The following is a 15,245-nucleotide window of genomic DNA, read 5'->3' as shown; positions in this document are numbered from 1 at the left end:
CTATTAAAAATTAATTATTGGTTTAAAAAAAAAGCTGCTATGGTCTAGTTGGATCGGTTCTGGCACACGTGTTTATTTTTACACTCGTTAACAAATCGCAGAATGTGTCCATACGACCTTCCCAATATGGCGACGTCCATGACGTCCTGAACGTTTCATCTGCAGTACCACGTCCCCTCACCAGGAGGCGGTAAGGTCCTGGCTGGCTGTTTTCTGTAGCGGCACCAGGCGGATGTGACGTCAGCCGGTATGAAAACATGGTGGAACAGGCTGAAATCCGCGTGGTTCGCCAGGGAGGCAGTAAAATAACCTTCAGGGAGCCGGTTATCAGCTCCGACTCCAGGTTGGTGAGCCGTGGGACTCCGGTTTATGAAGCTAACGTCAGAGATCCGGCTGTTGTTGCCGAGGCAGCGGATGTCCGAGCCTCAGTAGCTAACGCTAACGCTACACCTCAGCGTCTGCGTCGCTGTAAAAGCTGCCGCTGCTGTTGAGATGAAGCCCACAGCTGTGACTCTGTGTCCGCAGGTTCCTCCTCTGCGCCTCCGGACACACCGTGAAGGTGTTCAGCACCGTGACCGAGGAGTGCGTCCAGGAGCTGCGCGGACACACGGACCTGGTGACCGGCGTGCTGCTCAGACCCTCCAACCACCTGCAGGTAAACGGCCAGAGCCCCCGGTGTGCCGATGGTCGCCCGTGGCTAACTAACGTCAGGCTTAATGTAGCACAGAATAGGTTTGTTACCGTGAGAAGAGCTGCTGTCACAGGAAAGAGTCCCCAGGTAATGTGTCGGTAAATAGCCACGCTGGGAAGGTGAGACACAAGCTTTAAAACCTGCCCACAGCGTCAGAATTCATAGAAACAGATCAGTTCTGCCTTCATTTAACCTACAGGCCGAAGGTTTGGGAGTAATTTAAGGTTTTTTCTTCATTATGTCTGTCATAAAAAAACCTAATATGTTCAGACTTACTGAAAGTTTAAGTCTCAAGTGGAAAGATAAAAGCTGGATTTAGGGTCTTAATTAGCTGCAGACCAGACATCAGAGCATGGAAGGAATGACACAGATGTTGGTTATTTCCTGGGTTTGTTGGGATGCAGGCGTGAAGGTTCTGGCCGCTGATGTTTTATTCTGTAGCTCACAGGTTCCCCGCTGACGTCTCTTTAATTAAAGGTGAGCCTTTATGTGGTTAAAGCTGTGTGTGTGTTGCAGGTCTACTCCTGCTCAGCAGATGGCACTGTCAGACTTTGGGACTTCACAGACGGGATTCTCATAAGGGTGAGAAATCCTCCTTCATCCTGTTTAACCTCCTGTCTGGATGCAGGAGGCCTCTAACAGACCCGGTTGGTATTTTAACCGGTTCTGCTCCTTCTTTCAGACGTACGTCATCGGATATCCCATCTTCTCCATCTTTGCCTCTGCCAGCCATGATGGGGTCGTCTTTATCGTTACGGCCTCACAGCGAGATAACAGATCCGGTAGGTTTGGTTTTACTCGGGTGAGTCTGGTTTTCCTGTGATCGACCACTGAAGGAGTCAAAGCGCTGCAGGATCACTTTAGCTGCTTTAGACGCAGAGCCATCAGAAGCGACTCCCTCGCCGTCGTCTCTGAGTAGAGCCGCGCTCTGATTGGCTGCAGACCAACCAGCTGATGTCTCCTCTGTGTCCAGACGCCTTCCAGCTGGTGGCCGTCCATCTTCCTGCCTGCGCCGACCAGCTGGTGGAGACCACGGAGCTGTCGGCGGTGCTCGGCGACGTCAGCGCCAACCCGGCGGCCATCGCCTTCGGCAGAGCGGTACGCGCCTCTGCTCGCTGTCCTGTCCGGCCTCCGTTAGCGTTCTGATCCGGTTTGATCCGGTCTGATCCGGTTTGATCCGGTCTGATCCGCTCTTCTTCTCGTCTCCACAGGGAGAATATCTGGCCTCGGCCAACGGCTCGCAGCTGGAGGTCTACTTCTTCAAGAAGAAGAAGTCCCACAGGTTCCCCCGTTTGTTCTCCTGCGGCGGCGGTTCTAGGCGGCGGTTCTCCTGGCAGGACCCGGTTCTCTAACGGTGGTTCTTGTTGGTGGCAGGTTCTCCCTGAAGGACGAGAACAAGAACGGAGGCAGGAACACGCTGACCTGCGTCGCCTGCCACCCCACAGACGACTGCGTGGCCACGGGGCACGAAGACGGTAAAATCCGGCTGTGGTGAGTTCCTACGAAGCGGTTCTGGTGGAGTTCGGGCCGAGGAGTCGGACCCAGGCGGTTCTGAGCTGCAGCTGAACGTCGGTGTTCTCCCTGCAGGAGGAACTTCAGCCACAGGAAGGAGTACACCTACTCCACGCTGCACTGGCACCACGGCGCCGTCGCCTCCCTCCGCTTCACGCCTGAAGGTAGCTCAGCGTTCTGGTTCTGGCCCGGTACCGGCCCGCTTCCTTTGTTCTGAATGTTGTCCTTGCTGCTCAGGGTCCAACCTGCTGAGCGGCGGCCTGGAGTCGGTTCTGGTCCAGTGGAGATACGAGCAGGAGAGCCAGCGGAACTTCCTGCCCCGCCTCGGCGCCGCCATCACGCACATCGCCGTCTCACCGGACGGGTCGCGGTTCTGCACGTCCCACAGCGACAACAGTAAGGAGCCGCTAGACTGACCAGAACCTGCTAGACTGGGTCAGAACCTGTTAGATGGGTCAGAACCTGTTTAAGCGGATCAGAACCTTTCCTCGGGTTCCATAAGGTCATAGCTGTGGGGAAGAACTAAGTCACCTCACGGTCGGGCTGGGTTCTGGACTTTGACTAGACCACTGCAGCAGCTGGCTTCTTTTTCAGCCGTTCTGGTTCTGTTGATGACCCGGTTGGACTCACTTTTGACTCTAGAATATTCTGGTCCAACGTGTCCGGTTCGGTCTCATCTGTCCGGGCAGCATCGACCCAGAAGTCTTGTCCTTCGTCCAGACCAGCTAATAGGTTTATAAAAACCCAAACGCTGCAGACGGTGTGCTTTCTTTGACCCTGATGAGGAGGTTCTGTTGGACCCGTTCTGTGTTTTTGGGGAAATATTAACAGAAATATTAAAGTTTTTCTCCTCGGCTGAAGGTTTAAAATGTTTTCACTGTTTTTCTCGTTTAGAAATCACAATAATCCAGAGTTGTGTGAAAGTGTCGTCCATCATTCAGGGTCTGGTCACAGGTGAGTTCATTAAAAATGGGCTTAAACTTTCATTTCTACACTTTCTGTGTTGCACGACTTTGTTTTTTACTTTTCCGTGGCCATTTTTAAAAATTATTTAAGTGATTAAAACATTCCACTCAGTTAAATAAGCCAATAAAATGTCACTTTGAAACAGGATTTAATCTGGAATCTGGGTTTATTTGGTGGAAATTAGCAGAATAAAGTCGTAGTTTAATGTGAATAAAGTCATAGTTTAATGTGACTAAAGTCGTAGTTTAATGTGACTAAAGTCGTAGTTTAATGTGACTAAAGTCGTAGTTTAATGTGACTAAAGTCGTAGTTTAATGTGACTAAAGTCGTAGTTTAATGTGACTAAAGTCGTAGTTTAATGTGACTAAAGTCGTAGTTTAATGGGAATAAAGTCGTAGTTTAATGTGAATAAAGCCTTAATAAAGCCGTGGGTTAATGTGAATAAAGCCGTAGTTTAATGTGAATAGTCGTAGTTTAATGTGAATAAAGTCGTAGTTTACTGTGACTAAAGTCGTAGTTTAATGGGAATAAAGTCATAGTTTAATGGGAATAAAGTCGTAGTTTAATGGGAATAAAGTCGTAGTTTAATGGGAATAAAGTCGTAGTTTACTGTGACTAAAGTCGTAGTTTACTGTGACTAAAGTCGTAGTTTGATGTGAATAAAGTCGTAGTTTGATGTGAATAAAGTCGTAGTTTAATGTGATTAAAGCCGTAGTTTAATGTGAATAAAAGCTGTAGGTTAATGTGAATAAAGTCGTAGTTTACTGTGACTAAAGTCACGCAGTCCTGACATTAATACGGTGCTGAACGGTTTTTCCTTATCGGTGAAACCAGAACCGAAGTAAAACCACCAGATACTCAACATTCCTCCTTTCCAGTCGGAGGTTCTGTCTGTAAAGGTTCTGGTCCAGTTCTCCATCCCAGCTAAAAGCACCAGAATCTAACTGAGGTGTCGGTACCGGGCCTCAGCAGAACCAAATGATGCTGATGAGGCGCTGCGGTCGTCGGGCTTAAAACTGACCCGATAGCAGTTCTGGAGGACTGGACCCGACGACCCCTGGCCTGTAGGAGCTCTGGCCCAATCAGAGCGAGCCGTCCAGGTTCTGCAGAACCAAAGCAGCCCGGATCATCTCACTACTACCACTGTGTCTGACTGTAGGTGTGATGTTCTGGTTCTGGGTCCTGTTAACAGCGCCGCTGTGTTCGTCCGTCCCCCTGCAGGTGATGAGGTCCAAACGGACCTGATGGTGGACCCGCGCAGCAAAGCGCTGGTGCTGAACGGGAAACCGGGTCACCTCCAGTTTTACTCCCTGCAGAGAGACAAACTTCTGTTCAACGTGAGTGTGGAGCCGGGCCGCGCCCCGCTGTGGTTCCGGCGCCGGTTCTGAACCTGCCGTCTCTCCCGCAGCTGGACATCGTGCAGCAGGAGTTCATCCACCAATCGGGTCTGGACCAGTACCAGGTGGTCCGGGCGGCGTTTGATGGTTCTGGCAGCTGGCTGGCCACCGTGGAGGAAAGGAAGCAGAAAGCTGCGGAGGTGGAGGTCAACCTCAAGCTGTGGGCGTTTGACGACCACACCCAGAGGTACGGTTCTGCTCCGGCGGGCCCGTCCGCTCCGATCATCGTCCGGGTTTAACAGAACCGCCGCCGTAACCTTGCTGCTGCTCTTGATCTCCTTCCGCTCCAGTTTCGTGCTGAACACGACCATCGCGGCGCCCCACGAGGCCCGGATTAGCGGCCTGTGCTTCGACCCGGCGGCCGGCAGCCGGACCGCCGTGCTGGTCTCCAGCAGCGCAGACGGACACTTCAAAGCCTGGCGGCTGGCGGCGCCGCCGGCCCACACAGACGGTGAGAGAACTTCTGGACCGGTTCCTGTTCTCTTCCAGGTCTGGTGGTCTGGATCCCTCATCACACGACTCTGCTGGCCTGGCGCTGACCCAACCAGGAAGCTCTTTAAATCTGTTTTTCCCACCGTCCTCTGAACGTTTGCCTCTCTGTCACGCTGCCGTTCTTCTGGACCCGACCCGGTGCCGACCCGGCCCGAGTTCTTCCAGGATTAACGCCATTCTCACAGTAATCCCCCTGTGCTGTTGTCTCCTGATCTCTGCAGACGAAGGAGCTTCCTGGTCATGTGACTTTGTGGGAGCCTATCACGGCCTGGTGCCTGGGTGCTGCAGCTTCTCTGCCGACGGCTCACTGCTGGCCGTCAGCTTCCAGGAGGTGGTGACCGTCTGGAGCCCCGCGTCCTGGGAGCTCCTGGCAACGCTGTCGCAGCCGCCGGGAGACGTCAGGTAGGCCAAAACTGACCCTCACCAGTGGTTCTCACTCATAATTTTTTATAATTTATAATTTTTAGCCCTAATCTTACCTACAGTCAAAAACATGTTCTCTCTGGAAAGACGACATGTTGGTTTTAAGCTCCTCATCAATGATTTAGTAATAATATAAACCCGATAATACTAAAGACGAACATCAGTTAGATTAAGTTTTATACTTTTTTAGGAGTTTATTAGTAATATTCATCTACAGACCAAACAGCAGGGGGTGCTGTTGTCACATTTAGAAGGCCTTTATTTTCTGGACAATAGACTGTTCTTACCTCCATGTAATACCTTCACATCCCCCTAGGGGGCGCAGCCTTCTATTTAAGAAGCACTGCCCTGATCTAAACTGAATTCACATCCAGTTACTAATCTTAACACCTAGCAAAAAAAAAGTGAAGCTCAGGAAAAAGTCACTTTGCTGGTAAGATATAAAAAGTGGTCCTGACTCGGCAGCACAGAGACGCGTTCAGCCATATTTTGCGTTGCCTTCCATTCATTTGAGTTACTACCTTCAGCCAAATGTGGTCCGGGGGCCATTTCAGGCCTCTGGACTGATTTGGTGTGGCCCCCAACTGCAATGCAAGAATGATTTGGCCCCTAGCACAGGTGGTTGATGCAGACTGAGACTTTTATTTTTAATCAGGCCAAAATCAAGTCAAAATCTTCTAAATGGAAAAAAGTTTACAACGCAAGTTATTCAACTTTTCACTTGTTAACCCAGTTGGGGCCGATTTGGGGCCCAGCAGAACCACGTCTATTTTATCAGGTTTTAAAGGGTCAGAATTTTTTTTTTCTGTTCTTAAATACCTCTAAGGAGGCGTTTATAAAGCAAGGCCCTAATTTTTATTCACAAATACTTCTGCTTTTACAGCTTTTTAAACATTGCTGAGTGTCTCAGCAATGTGTCTTCTCTCCAAATCCACAGGGAAACTAGGGAGTCCACCCTATAAACTAAATACAGCAGGTCTCGGTCCCATCGGGGCAGGTGAAGTAATTCCACTGCGTAACAAATCTTACAAAACTGCCAGTCACTTCCGCTCGCATGCGCTGGTGAGAACCCTGGGCTGTGATGAACTCAGGTTTCCATGTGAGGACGATCCACAAACCCAGACCTGACACCGTTAACAGAGTCTGGATGCTGAAGGTCTCAGGGGGAGTTGGAGGCTTTGTAATGGATGAGGGATATGAGTGATAAACCACAGGCTCCATCCTCGAGGTCCTGCAGCTGTTAGACGTGTCCCTGGTCCAACACTCCTGAATCAGTTCAATTCAATTTTATTTCTATAGCACCAAATAACATCACATCATCATCAAGTCTCTTTCCAAAGTCAGACTCCATCAGATCCTCCAGGTTGGTCAGAAAGTTTCCTCTCTAAGGAAACCCAGCAGGTTGCATCAAGTCTCTCCAAGCAGCATTCACTCCTCCTGAAAGAGCGTAGAGCCACAGTGGACAGTCGTCTGCATTGTTGATGGCTTTGCAGCAATCCCTCATACTGAGCATGCATGAAGCGACAGTGGAGAGGAAAACTCCCCTTTAACGGGGAGGAGAACCTCCAGCAGAACCAGAACCAGGCTCAGTGTGAACGCTCATCTGCCTCCACCCACTGGGGCTTAGAGAAGACAGAGCAGAGACACAGAAAGCACAGAAGCTCACATTGACCCAGGAGTACTTTCTATGTTAGAGAAGACAGAGCAGAGACACAGAAAGCTCAGAAGCTCACATTGACCCAGGAGTACTTTCTATGTTAGAGAAGACAGAGCAGAGACACAGAAAGCACAGAAGCTCACATTGACCCAGGAGTACTTTCTATGTTAGAGAAGACAGAGCAGAGACACAGAAAGCACAGAAGCTCACATTGACCCAGGAGTACTTTCTATGTTAGAGAAGACAGAGCAGAGACACAGAAAGCACAGAAGCTCACATTGACCCAGGAGTACTTTCTATGGTAGAGAAGACAGAGCAGAGACACAGAAAGCTCAGAAGCTCACATTGACCCAGGAGTACTTTCTATGTTAGATGGTAATAGAGGATGATCTGCCTCCCCTGATGATGTCACAGCTAACAGAACGCCAGACCAGGTGTACCTTCTATGAAGAGAAAAATGACAGAGAACAAAAAGTTAAAAGCTGAAATAACAACAAGCAATGCAAAACTGGAGAACAGCGATATTGAACAAAGCATGAAAACAACAACCTGAAAATCTCAGGAACTCCTTTGGTCTCCTAGCAACCAGCAAAGCGGAGTCTGGGCGCAATTTGGAGGTGTGTGTGTGGTTCCTGGTGCATCGACGTTCTGGTGTGCAAAGTTGTCTTTCCTACCTAAGATACCCAGCTGTGATGTTTCTGTAGATGAGCTAACATGTTGCAGCTAGCATGATGCTAGCACACCCAGTTTCATCAGGTGCATCGCCAATCTGGAGCTTATCCATCTCAGCTGCTCTGCAACCGGACTACAGCTTCTGCTCCTCCAACCAGCACGCATCCTCTTCATAGCCCAGTAAATGTCTGATTTAAGTTTAATATGGATTATATTAGAAAGTGCTGCAGCACGATGCATCATGGACCTTTTTTCTCTGGCTAGACCCGAACATCTTGGATAATAACGGCCTAAATGTGTTTGGAGAGAAAAACGTCTGAGCTGTGAAGTTTTCACTCACATGCACAGACCTAAAATATGTAAATTTAATTCTTTGTGGAAAGTAACGTAAACGTTTGACTCTGAGTTCAGGTTTTCTTTTCTCTGGGTGTGTTGGTGTTTAAAACCAGTTTCCTGCAGCAGAACAGGCCCTCATTGTGAGCTCAGCGAACAGAACCTCTGGCAGCGTCTTTCCTCCTGTTGGCAGCATTTCTGCGCTCACACGGAGCTCTGGGGTCAGCGAGGACACCAGACCACCGCTGCTCAGCTTACTCAGAAATAATCCGGATTCAGCTTTTTACCAACTTCAGCAGAAGGATCAGGGCGAACGTTTTTTCCTCCAGCCGCTCTGACCACATCAACGTCGGCGGTTTGGAAACGTTCCTGAACACGAGGAGAGTCAGGTGGGTCGTCTGAAACGCCCGCAGCTCCTCAGAGGAGCAGGATTTCTGTGAAGTCTGGCTTCAGAGGGAAGACCTGAAGCTCCGCTGTTGTTACAGCTGTGCAGCGCCTCTCTTATATAACCGCCGCCTATAGACCAGGAGGTCAGGTCTCTGCAAACTTTATACGCAACCGCAGACGTTAACGCCCGCGCCTCGGCCTGAGAGCTGCTGACACGGATTAGACCAGAGTTCTCACCCTCTGAGGTTTTCCATGAAGATCCAGGAGAAGATCGTATAAACGGCATCATCACCAATTAACCGACCGCCTCCTCACCAGCAGGAGTTTGGTGTCAGGCGCGTTGAAGCTTCACCAGCAACGCCCCCAGAGCAGCAACTGCTCCTCATAGACATGGAGAAGGTCATCTCCAGACCACCTGAGTGCATCATCCTGCAGAGAGAACATCTCAGCAGGATGGAGGTCCAGCAGCTTCAGCCCAGGAAGCTCAGAGAAATGACTGTTTTTAACTCCACTGAGAGTTTAATGCTGCTGATGGAGGTTCTGCAGCCTGCAGGATGGTGGTGGGCGGAGCTTATGTTTCTTCATGTGCAGCACATGGGTTTGTTTTCTGTTCCATGAAAAGTGGACCTTCAGTTTTCTCTGCAGCTGCAGAACAGCTTCAGGCTCACATCTGGTCCTCCTGAAATGGTTGCAGGTTCCTCTTAGGACGAGGATCCGCTCCAAACGCTTAAACCGCGTCTCTTTGCTCCATCAGGAATCTCTGCTTCGGCCGTCTGAGCTGCTCCAAGTATCTCCTGGGAACCACCACCAAGCTGCTCTGCTGCTGGAACCTCCTCACCTGCTCCTGTAAGCTTCCTCTCTGTGACTCTGACCTTTAAACGCTAACGAGACGCACATGCAGCTTCATGTCCGACCTGAACCCGTTTCTCCTCTCTGTCCTGCAGTGGAGTGGAGCACGTCCATGGAGGTCAGCCTGCTGCTCGCCGACCCGCTCTCTGAGAACATGGCCGCCTTCTGCCACCAGGACGGCTCCGCCGACCGTACGTCTGAACGCTCGGACTTCCTGCGGCGGCGGAGCTGTGACCGTCTGATGAAGCCGCTCTCTGCGGCTTCATCAGACGGTCGCTGCGTCGCTTCACGCCGCCGTCCAGACGCAGCGCTGCCTGAACACGATTAGTCAGAGATCACCGTGATCACAGCGGCACGCTTAGCTGCTTCCTGTCGTCAGGCTGAGGCGCTGCTGCCTGATTGGTCGCTTAGCGGAAAACGGCTGTTTTAGCATTTCTGATTGCCCAGAAGCTTTATTATTATTATTATTATTATTATTATTATTATTATTGTCATTATTATTATTATTATTATTATTATTATTATTATCCTCCTGGAGAAACAAACCATTTCATGTAACAAACGGTTAATTTTAACGTATCGGTCCGATAAGTAAATCGGGGCTGATGTTTATTTCCATCTTGTCATGGGGGGGGGGGGGTGTTATCAGCCACAGCAGCAATAAAAACATGGTGTTTATATCATACGTCTCCCATGGGTGCCTCAGGTTCTACGCAGCAGGAGGAGAAGCGTCTCTGAGTCTCTACCATCTTCTCCGTATTTTCCAGTGTTTGTCTTCAAGCCCAGCGAGCCTCTGCCGCTGTTTTCCCAGAAGGCCGTGTGCCCGGGGCGGGTGACCCGCGCCGTCTTCGCCCCGAGGGAGGTGATGCTGGAGAGCTGCGAGGAGAGCAGCCAGTGGCTGAACCGCTCGCGGCTCTACTTCCTGACGCCGCAGATGGTAAACCCCCTAAACTGTTTACCTGTGCAGGTAACGAGCGGAGGCAGAACCTGCGTCCTGCGCTTTGCTCTGACGTTCATCCTGGCTGGATGAAGCCTCTGGAGGGTTTTTGTTCTTTTAAACCATTAAAGGCGTCTGTTGTTGACTCTCCTGTGCAGGACCTGCTGACGTTCTCCACCAAAGCAGAGGAGCAAAGTCTGCTGGCCTCCAGCAAACAGGTGAGCTCCACCTGGACAGGTGATCAGGGCTGTGGATGAGGCTCAACTTTGCATGATAAACGATGAAAATATGGTTTAAAAATAAACCCAGCCAGCTGCTGCCCTCATATAGAGTCTCTCTGGAGACGATGGGGGGGGGGGGGGGGTCGTTAAAGCGGCTGAAGACGTGTTTTATGACGGAGTCGTGAGGAAATGAGGCCGTTTAGATGATTCTGCAGGGCTTGTTGTCTGACTTGTTTTCTCCTCCCCAGCTCGTGATTGACGACGCCGTCGCCATGACGCCCTTCTACCTGTTGCTGGGGAAACACCAACGGTCCGGAGCAGAGGCGCCGGCGGGCGGCCCGTCCTCCGGGAGCCCGGCTCTGCCTCAGAGCTCCGCGGCGGTCAGAGAGGTGCGGACGCCGCCGCCCTGCTTTGCAGCTAAAGCGCCGTGAACGTTGAGTTTAACGCGTCTGGTTTGTGTTGCAGCTCCTGCAGACGCCGGCACACGTCCTCCCCGCCGCCTCCTTCCTCTGCTCCGCCTTCCTGGAGTCTCTGCTCATCTCCGTCACCGACGACAGGTCAGTGCAACGATCAGGCGGACTATCATCCTCTGCTCCATGCAGAAAATCAGGATCTGAGCTAAAATGTGTCTGCACTGCAAAAAAGGAACTAAAACTATGAAATGAGTATTTTCCCATGGTTTGAGCAGCTAAATTACTATAAAATAAGAGTTTTGCACTTGAAATAAGAACAACTCGTCTCCATTATCTTATTTCAACAGCAGGACATATAATTCTCTGATTTTAGGGGTAAAAATACTGATTCCTTTGGCAAAAAGTCTTATTTTGCTGCTCAAATGAAGGAAAATTATAATTTCAAGAGAATTTTCCATACTTTTAGTTCCCTATTTGCAGTGTGTGATCAATCCAACCCAGTTTATTTAGAAAGCGTCATTTCACAACAAATCCAGATCGTTCCGGTACTTTCTACCAAGTTTAAACCCGCTGGGCTCCAGTTTCTCCTCTTTTCTGCATCTTTGGGAGTTTTTATTTATTTTTTATTTTTTTTAAACGATGAAAATGGGAGCAAATAAAAACTGATTGGTTTTCAGCTGATTCTTTGCTAAAGTTCTGGTTCTGTTCTGAAAGAGAAGGGAAAGGCCCAGAGAACGGCTGAGGAGGAACTTTTAGAGGAGTGAAAGAAAATTTAGCCTCCTTGATGGAAAAATAACGTTCTGGTTCTGGATCAGTAGAACGTCTCAGAACAAACAGGTCGTGCTGCAGCAGATAAAGGACCTGCTGGTTCTGGTAGTATCGGGTCGGTGAGGTTGAGGACCTGCATGTGACTCAGCATCCATGTGTTGTTTATCTGTTTAAAAGTCGCTGAGTCATGCTAACTGCGCTCCTCGTGTTCTCTGGTTCCACTTCAGGGAGGAAACCGGACCTGCAGACCAGGAAATGGAGAGTGAGAAAGAAGAAGAAGAAGAAGGTTCTGATGAGGAAACGGGAGCCGGAGGCACGAGACCGGAGGAGGCGCCGTCGGGCGGGGCCCAGACGGAGGGCGCCGCTCCGGGCCTGACCAGAACCCAGGTTAGGGAACTGAGGAGGGTGAGGAAACTGGACCACAGCTGGCTCGCACGCATCCTGGACTCCTGAAGATGGTTCTGGTGGTCCAGTTAACTGGGCTGGTTCTGGTCAAACCGGTCAGGAAGGAGAAGCAACTGGACACAGCAGAACCCGAACGACTCGGAGCGGTTCTCCAGTCAGAATCATGACTTTCTGACCCGGTTCTGGAGAACTGCAGAACCACCTGTCCTGTTGGACCGGTACCGTCAGGCGCATTTTACCCGCCTTGGTTCTGGCGGTTCTGCAGGTTTCCACCAGCTTGTTTGCCAATGTAACTTTTCACAGAACCAAACTTTTTATATTTTACGACACCTGGAAATAATAAATATTAAAAATAAAAGTTGTGTGTTGAGTTTCTGATCAGCCGTAACATTATGACCAGCTGAGCTGGTGGGGAACCAGCGCTCCGGGATCATTTGGACCTCCCAGGTTCTGTGGGTCCGACTCACAGAACCCCGATGGGCAGGAACCAGAGGTCTCCTCCTCCTGGCCGCCTCCATAAAGTCTCTTTAGTGCCGGACTGACCGGACTTCTCATGCTGTAAAGTGGACCTGCCCCTCCCCCACCTGTTGCTGGGCCCTGCTGGTCAGCTGGCTGAAAGAACGCTGCTCCAACTTTTCCCTTTATTCCAACAACGATCAGTTCTGCTGTTCTGAGGTCCTGTAGGAACTGGAGGAGCGGCGCCACAGGCCGGAATGACTTAGAAACCCAGGATTAAGCGACCGGACCGTTCTGTGTAAATTCTGCGGTACCGAGGGGGTCGACCCGCCGCAGGAACCTCTGATGGACCCGTTCCTGCTCGGCTCTGAAAGCAGCAGAGCTTCCTGCATTAGATCAGGCTTTGTTCTCATGGTAGCACATTTCTTCCCTTCCTTCCTTTGCACGAAAAATGCAACAACTTTTTTTTAAGACTATATATGGTCAGTTTGATGTTTACAGGCCCTACAAAGAAATCCTTTCTTTTGTACAAATATACTAAATGTAAAATCAGGTCCATACAAACAAAACTTCTTAAATTCTGCCTAAAAATAAAGAAATAAATTTACAAGATAATAAACAAAATCTATCCCTCTAATGAATTTATCAGACCTAAATTTAAGTTTGAAGTGTAAAAATCTTATTTATGTAATAAAGATGACTCAACAGAGCGCTTGCTCTTTGGTTGCGAGAAGATTAGTAGATTGTGACAAACTATACAAGAGTGCTTTCATTGTGAGTCCATGAATATAGATTTTAACAGTGATTAAATCTTATGACGTCATAAAATTTGGTATGGTGGTGAAAAAAAAATCAGAATTCTTAGTTAATAGCATTATAATTTTTATTAAGTTCTATATACACAAAAGCAGAGTCACTAAATCCCCCCAACATGGAATGCTCTTAAAACTGAATTTTTTCGCAAATGTTTAAAATTAATTACAACTGCCCATGAAAAAAACTAGATGATCTTATCTCAAACTGCAATTTGATCTAATGCCCCCTTTATCTTATCTCTGCATAAAATCGAATTCATTTTATTTATTTATCTACGCTATTATTTTGCTTTGTTTTTATTTTATTTGTTGAAATATTAAAATTTCATGTCATTCTTTTGTGAAAGCTGGACATAGACACCAGCATAGAACCTGCCTCGGTTCTTCAGGCCGCTTCATCGTCCGTTAGCTTCGTGCTAACTACAACCGGGTCGTGCTGTAGAACCTCATCAGGATGTTTCTGGGTTTTATGATGTGAGGATCGTAACGCTGCTCCACCAGTGAAGAACGTCCCTCAGGTTATTAGCAGAATATTGGAGTTAAACACGACTGATCTGTTGGTTAAGAAGCAGTGAATGGGACAGAAGATCCGGCTGGTTCCTGGGTCAAAACTGTGGTTCTCCACCCTTTGGGTCACGGTACCAGACCCAGATGGACCAGACGCCGTTGCTTCAGTTTAGGGGATTCAGAGATGTCTCTTCAGCACGTTCCTGGTCTCCTGAGAAACTCTGGAGACCAGAAAGGACCAGAGGAAGTTCTGGTTCTGATGGTCACCATCCGGATCTGGTGTCCATAGATGGAGCTCTCATCCATGATCCATCTTCCACTCCCAACAACACATGAAGGTGCAGTACTGAGGTCCAGAACTCTGAGGTCCATTTATCCGCTGAGATTTCAGTGACATGGACTCCAGAACCCTGGAAGAGGAACCGCACACTGCAAAAAGGGGATTAAAAATAGTGTAAATGTTCTTGATTTAAGCAGGTAATTAAAATGATCTGCCAATGGCGTAAGTATTTTGACCCCTAAAATAAGATAATTAAATATCCTGCACTTGAAATAAGATGATGGAGATGAGTTGTTCCCGTTTTAAGTGCAAAGATATTATTCCATTGGCATATTATCTAATCTACCTACTGAAATCAAGGACAAATGCACTAATTTTAGGAAAATATTTAGTTATTTTTAGTTAAATTTCTCCAGTGAAGGACATCTGTAGCTCCGACTCCAAACACCGTCACCAGATATTCCCTATTTTTAATCTAGACCAGCTGCTCTCTCCGTTGTTCTGGTTTCATTTCAACCAAATATCTTCTAATATTTCTGCAGAAACCTTCAGTTCAGCTCTGGATCTGTGTGGAAGACAAAGCTTCTGCAGCCGGCTCGGCTCTGGTGCCGTTCTTCTGGACCCAACGAAGCTGGCCTTCCTCAGCGTTGCCTGAGCTCTGTCTGGTTAACACATTCTCTAACGCTGAGCTGACGCTAACCTGCGCCGCCACCGGCCGGCCTTTCCCATCAGCAGCCTGACTGGGAGGAAAACAGGAAACGTGACTTTTCATTTCTCAGACCTTTGTTTTATCATGACCGCTCATATTTGCTGAACCGTCGCTCATAAACAGGAACATCTCCTCCGCTAACACTTATCTGCCTGCAGACGTTGGACTTTCACCTCCGTCTGCGAGTATCGCCTTCAGCACGATGAAGGTCCTGAGTCATCGTCCCTGATGTTCAACAGCACAAACAGTTCCTCTTAGTTTCTGCAGAGCCAGAAGGGTTCTGACTGTGGGTTCTACAAGCCTCAGCTGGAGCTTAAAGGTCATGACCCTGAACCAATCAGGCGGCTTGGAGGAT

General features: G+C 49.0%; 1 protein-coding gene across 1 annotated transcript; it reads left to right on the top strand.

Moving 5' to 3' along the window:
- The first annotated feature begins 211 nt into the window (after positions 1 to 211).
- On the top strand, positions 212 to 12,481 carry wdr75 (WD repeat domain 75). The gene is made up of 21 exons (XM_036132656.1): positions 212 to 343; positions 526 to 655; positions 1,208 to 1,273; positions 1,374 to 1,473; positions 1,665 to 1,789; positions 1,903 to 1,973; positions 2,066 to 2,182; positions 2,279 to 2,367; positions 2,441 to 2,599; positions 3,098 to 3,157; positions 4,391 to 4,506; positions 4,578 to 4,753; positions 4,857 to 5,017; positions 5,280 to 5,460; positions 9,285 to 9,376; positions 9,475 to 9,570; positions 10,147 to 10,316; positions 10,475 to 10,534; positions 10,786 to 10,926; positions 11,003 to 11,094; positions 11,946 to 12,481. Exons 1-21 carry the CDS (start codon positions 258 to 260, stop codon positions 12,169 to 12,171), a joined length of 2,514 nt encoding a protein of 837 aa, XP_035988549.1. The 5' UTR covers positions 212 to 257; the 3' UTR covers positions 12,172 to 12,481.
- Positions 12,482 to 15,245: the final 2,764 nt, after the last annotated feature.

Source organism: Fundulus heteroclitus, unplaced genomic scaffold (genome assembly GCF_011125445.2).
Source record: "Fundulus heteroclitus isolate FHET01 unplaced genomic scaffold, MU-UCD_Fhet_4.1 scaffold_53, whole genome shotgun sequence".
In the NCBI taxonomy this organism is placed as follows: domain Eukaryota; kingdom Metazoa; phylum Chordata; class Actinopteri; order Cyprinodontiformes; family Fundulidae; genus Fundulus; species Fundulus heteroclitus.
Note: the sequence above shows the minus strand (reverse complement) of the source record. Positions and strands in the feature narration are given on the sequence as shown.

What these genes read in the sequence shown, in the direction of transcription:
- wdr75 (XM_036132656.1), top strand. Translation starts at nt 258, where the DNA reads ATGGTGGAACAGGCTGAAATCCGCGTGGTTCGCCAGGGAGGCAGTAAA. An exon ending in GAGACAAACTTCTGTTCAAC is followed by an intron (nt 4,507 to 4,577) that starts GTGAGTGTGGAG and finishes TCTCTCCCGCAG; the next exon opens with CTGGACATCGTGCAGCAGGA. An exon ending in CCAGGACGGCTCCGCCGACC is followed by an intron (nt 9,571 to 10,146) that starts GTACGTCTGAAC and finishes CGTATTTTCCAG; the next exon opens with TGTTTGTCTTCAAGCCCAGC.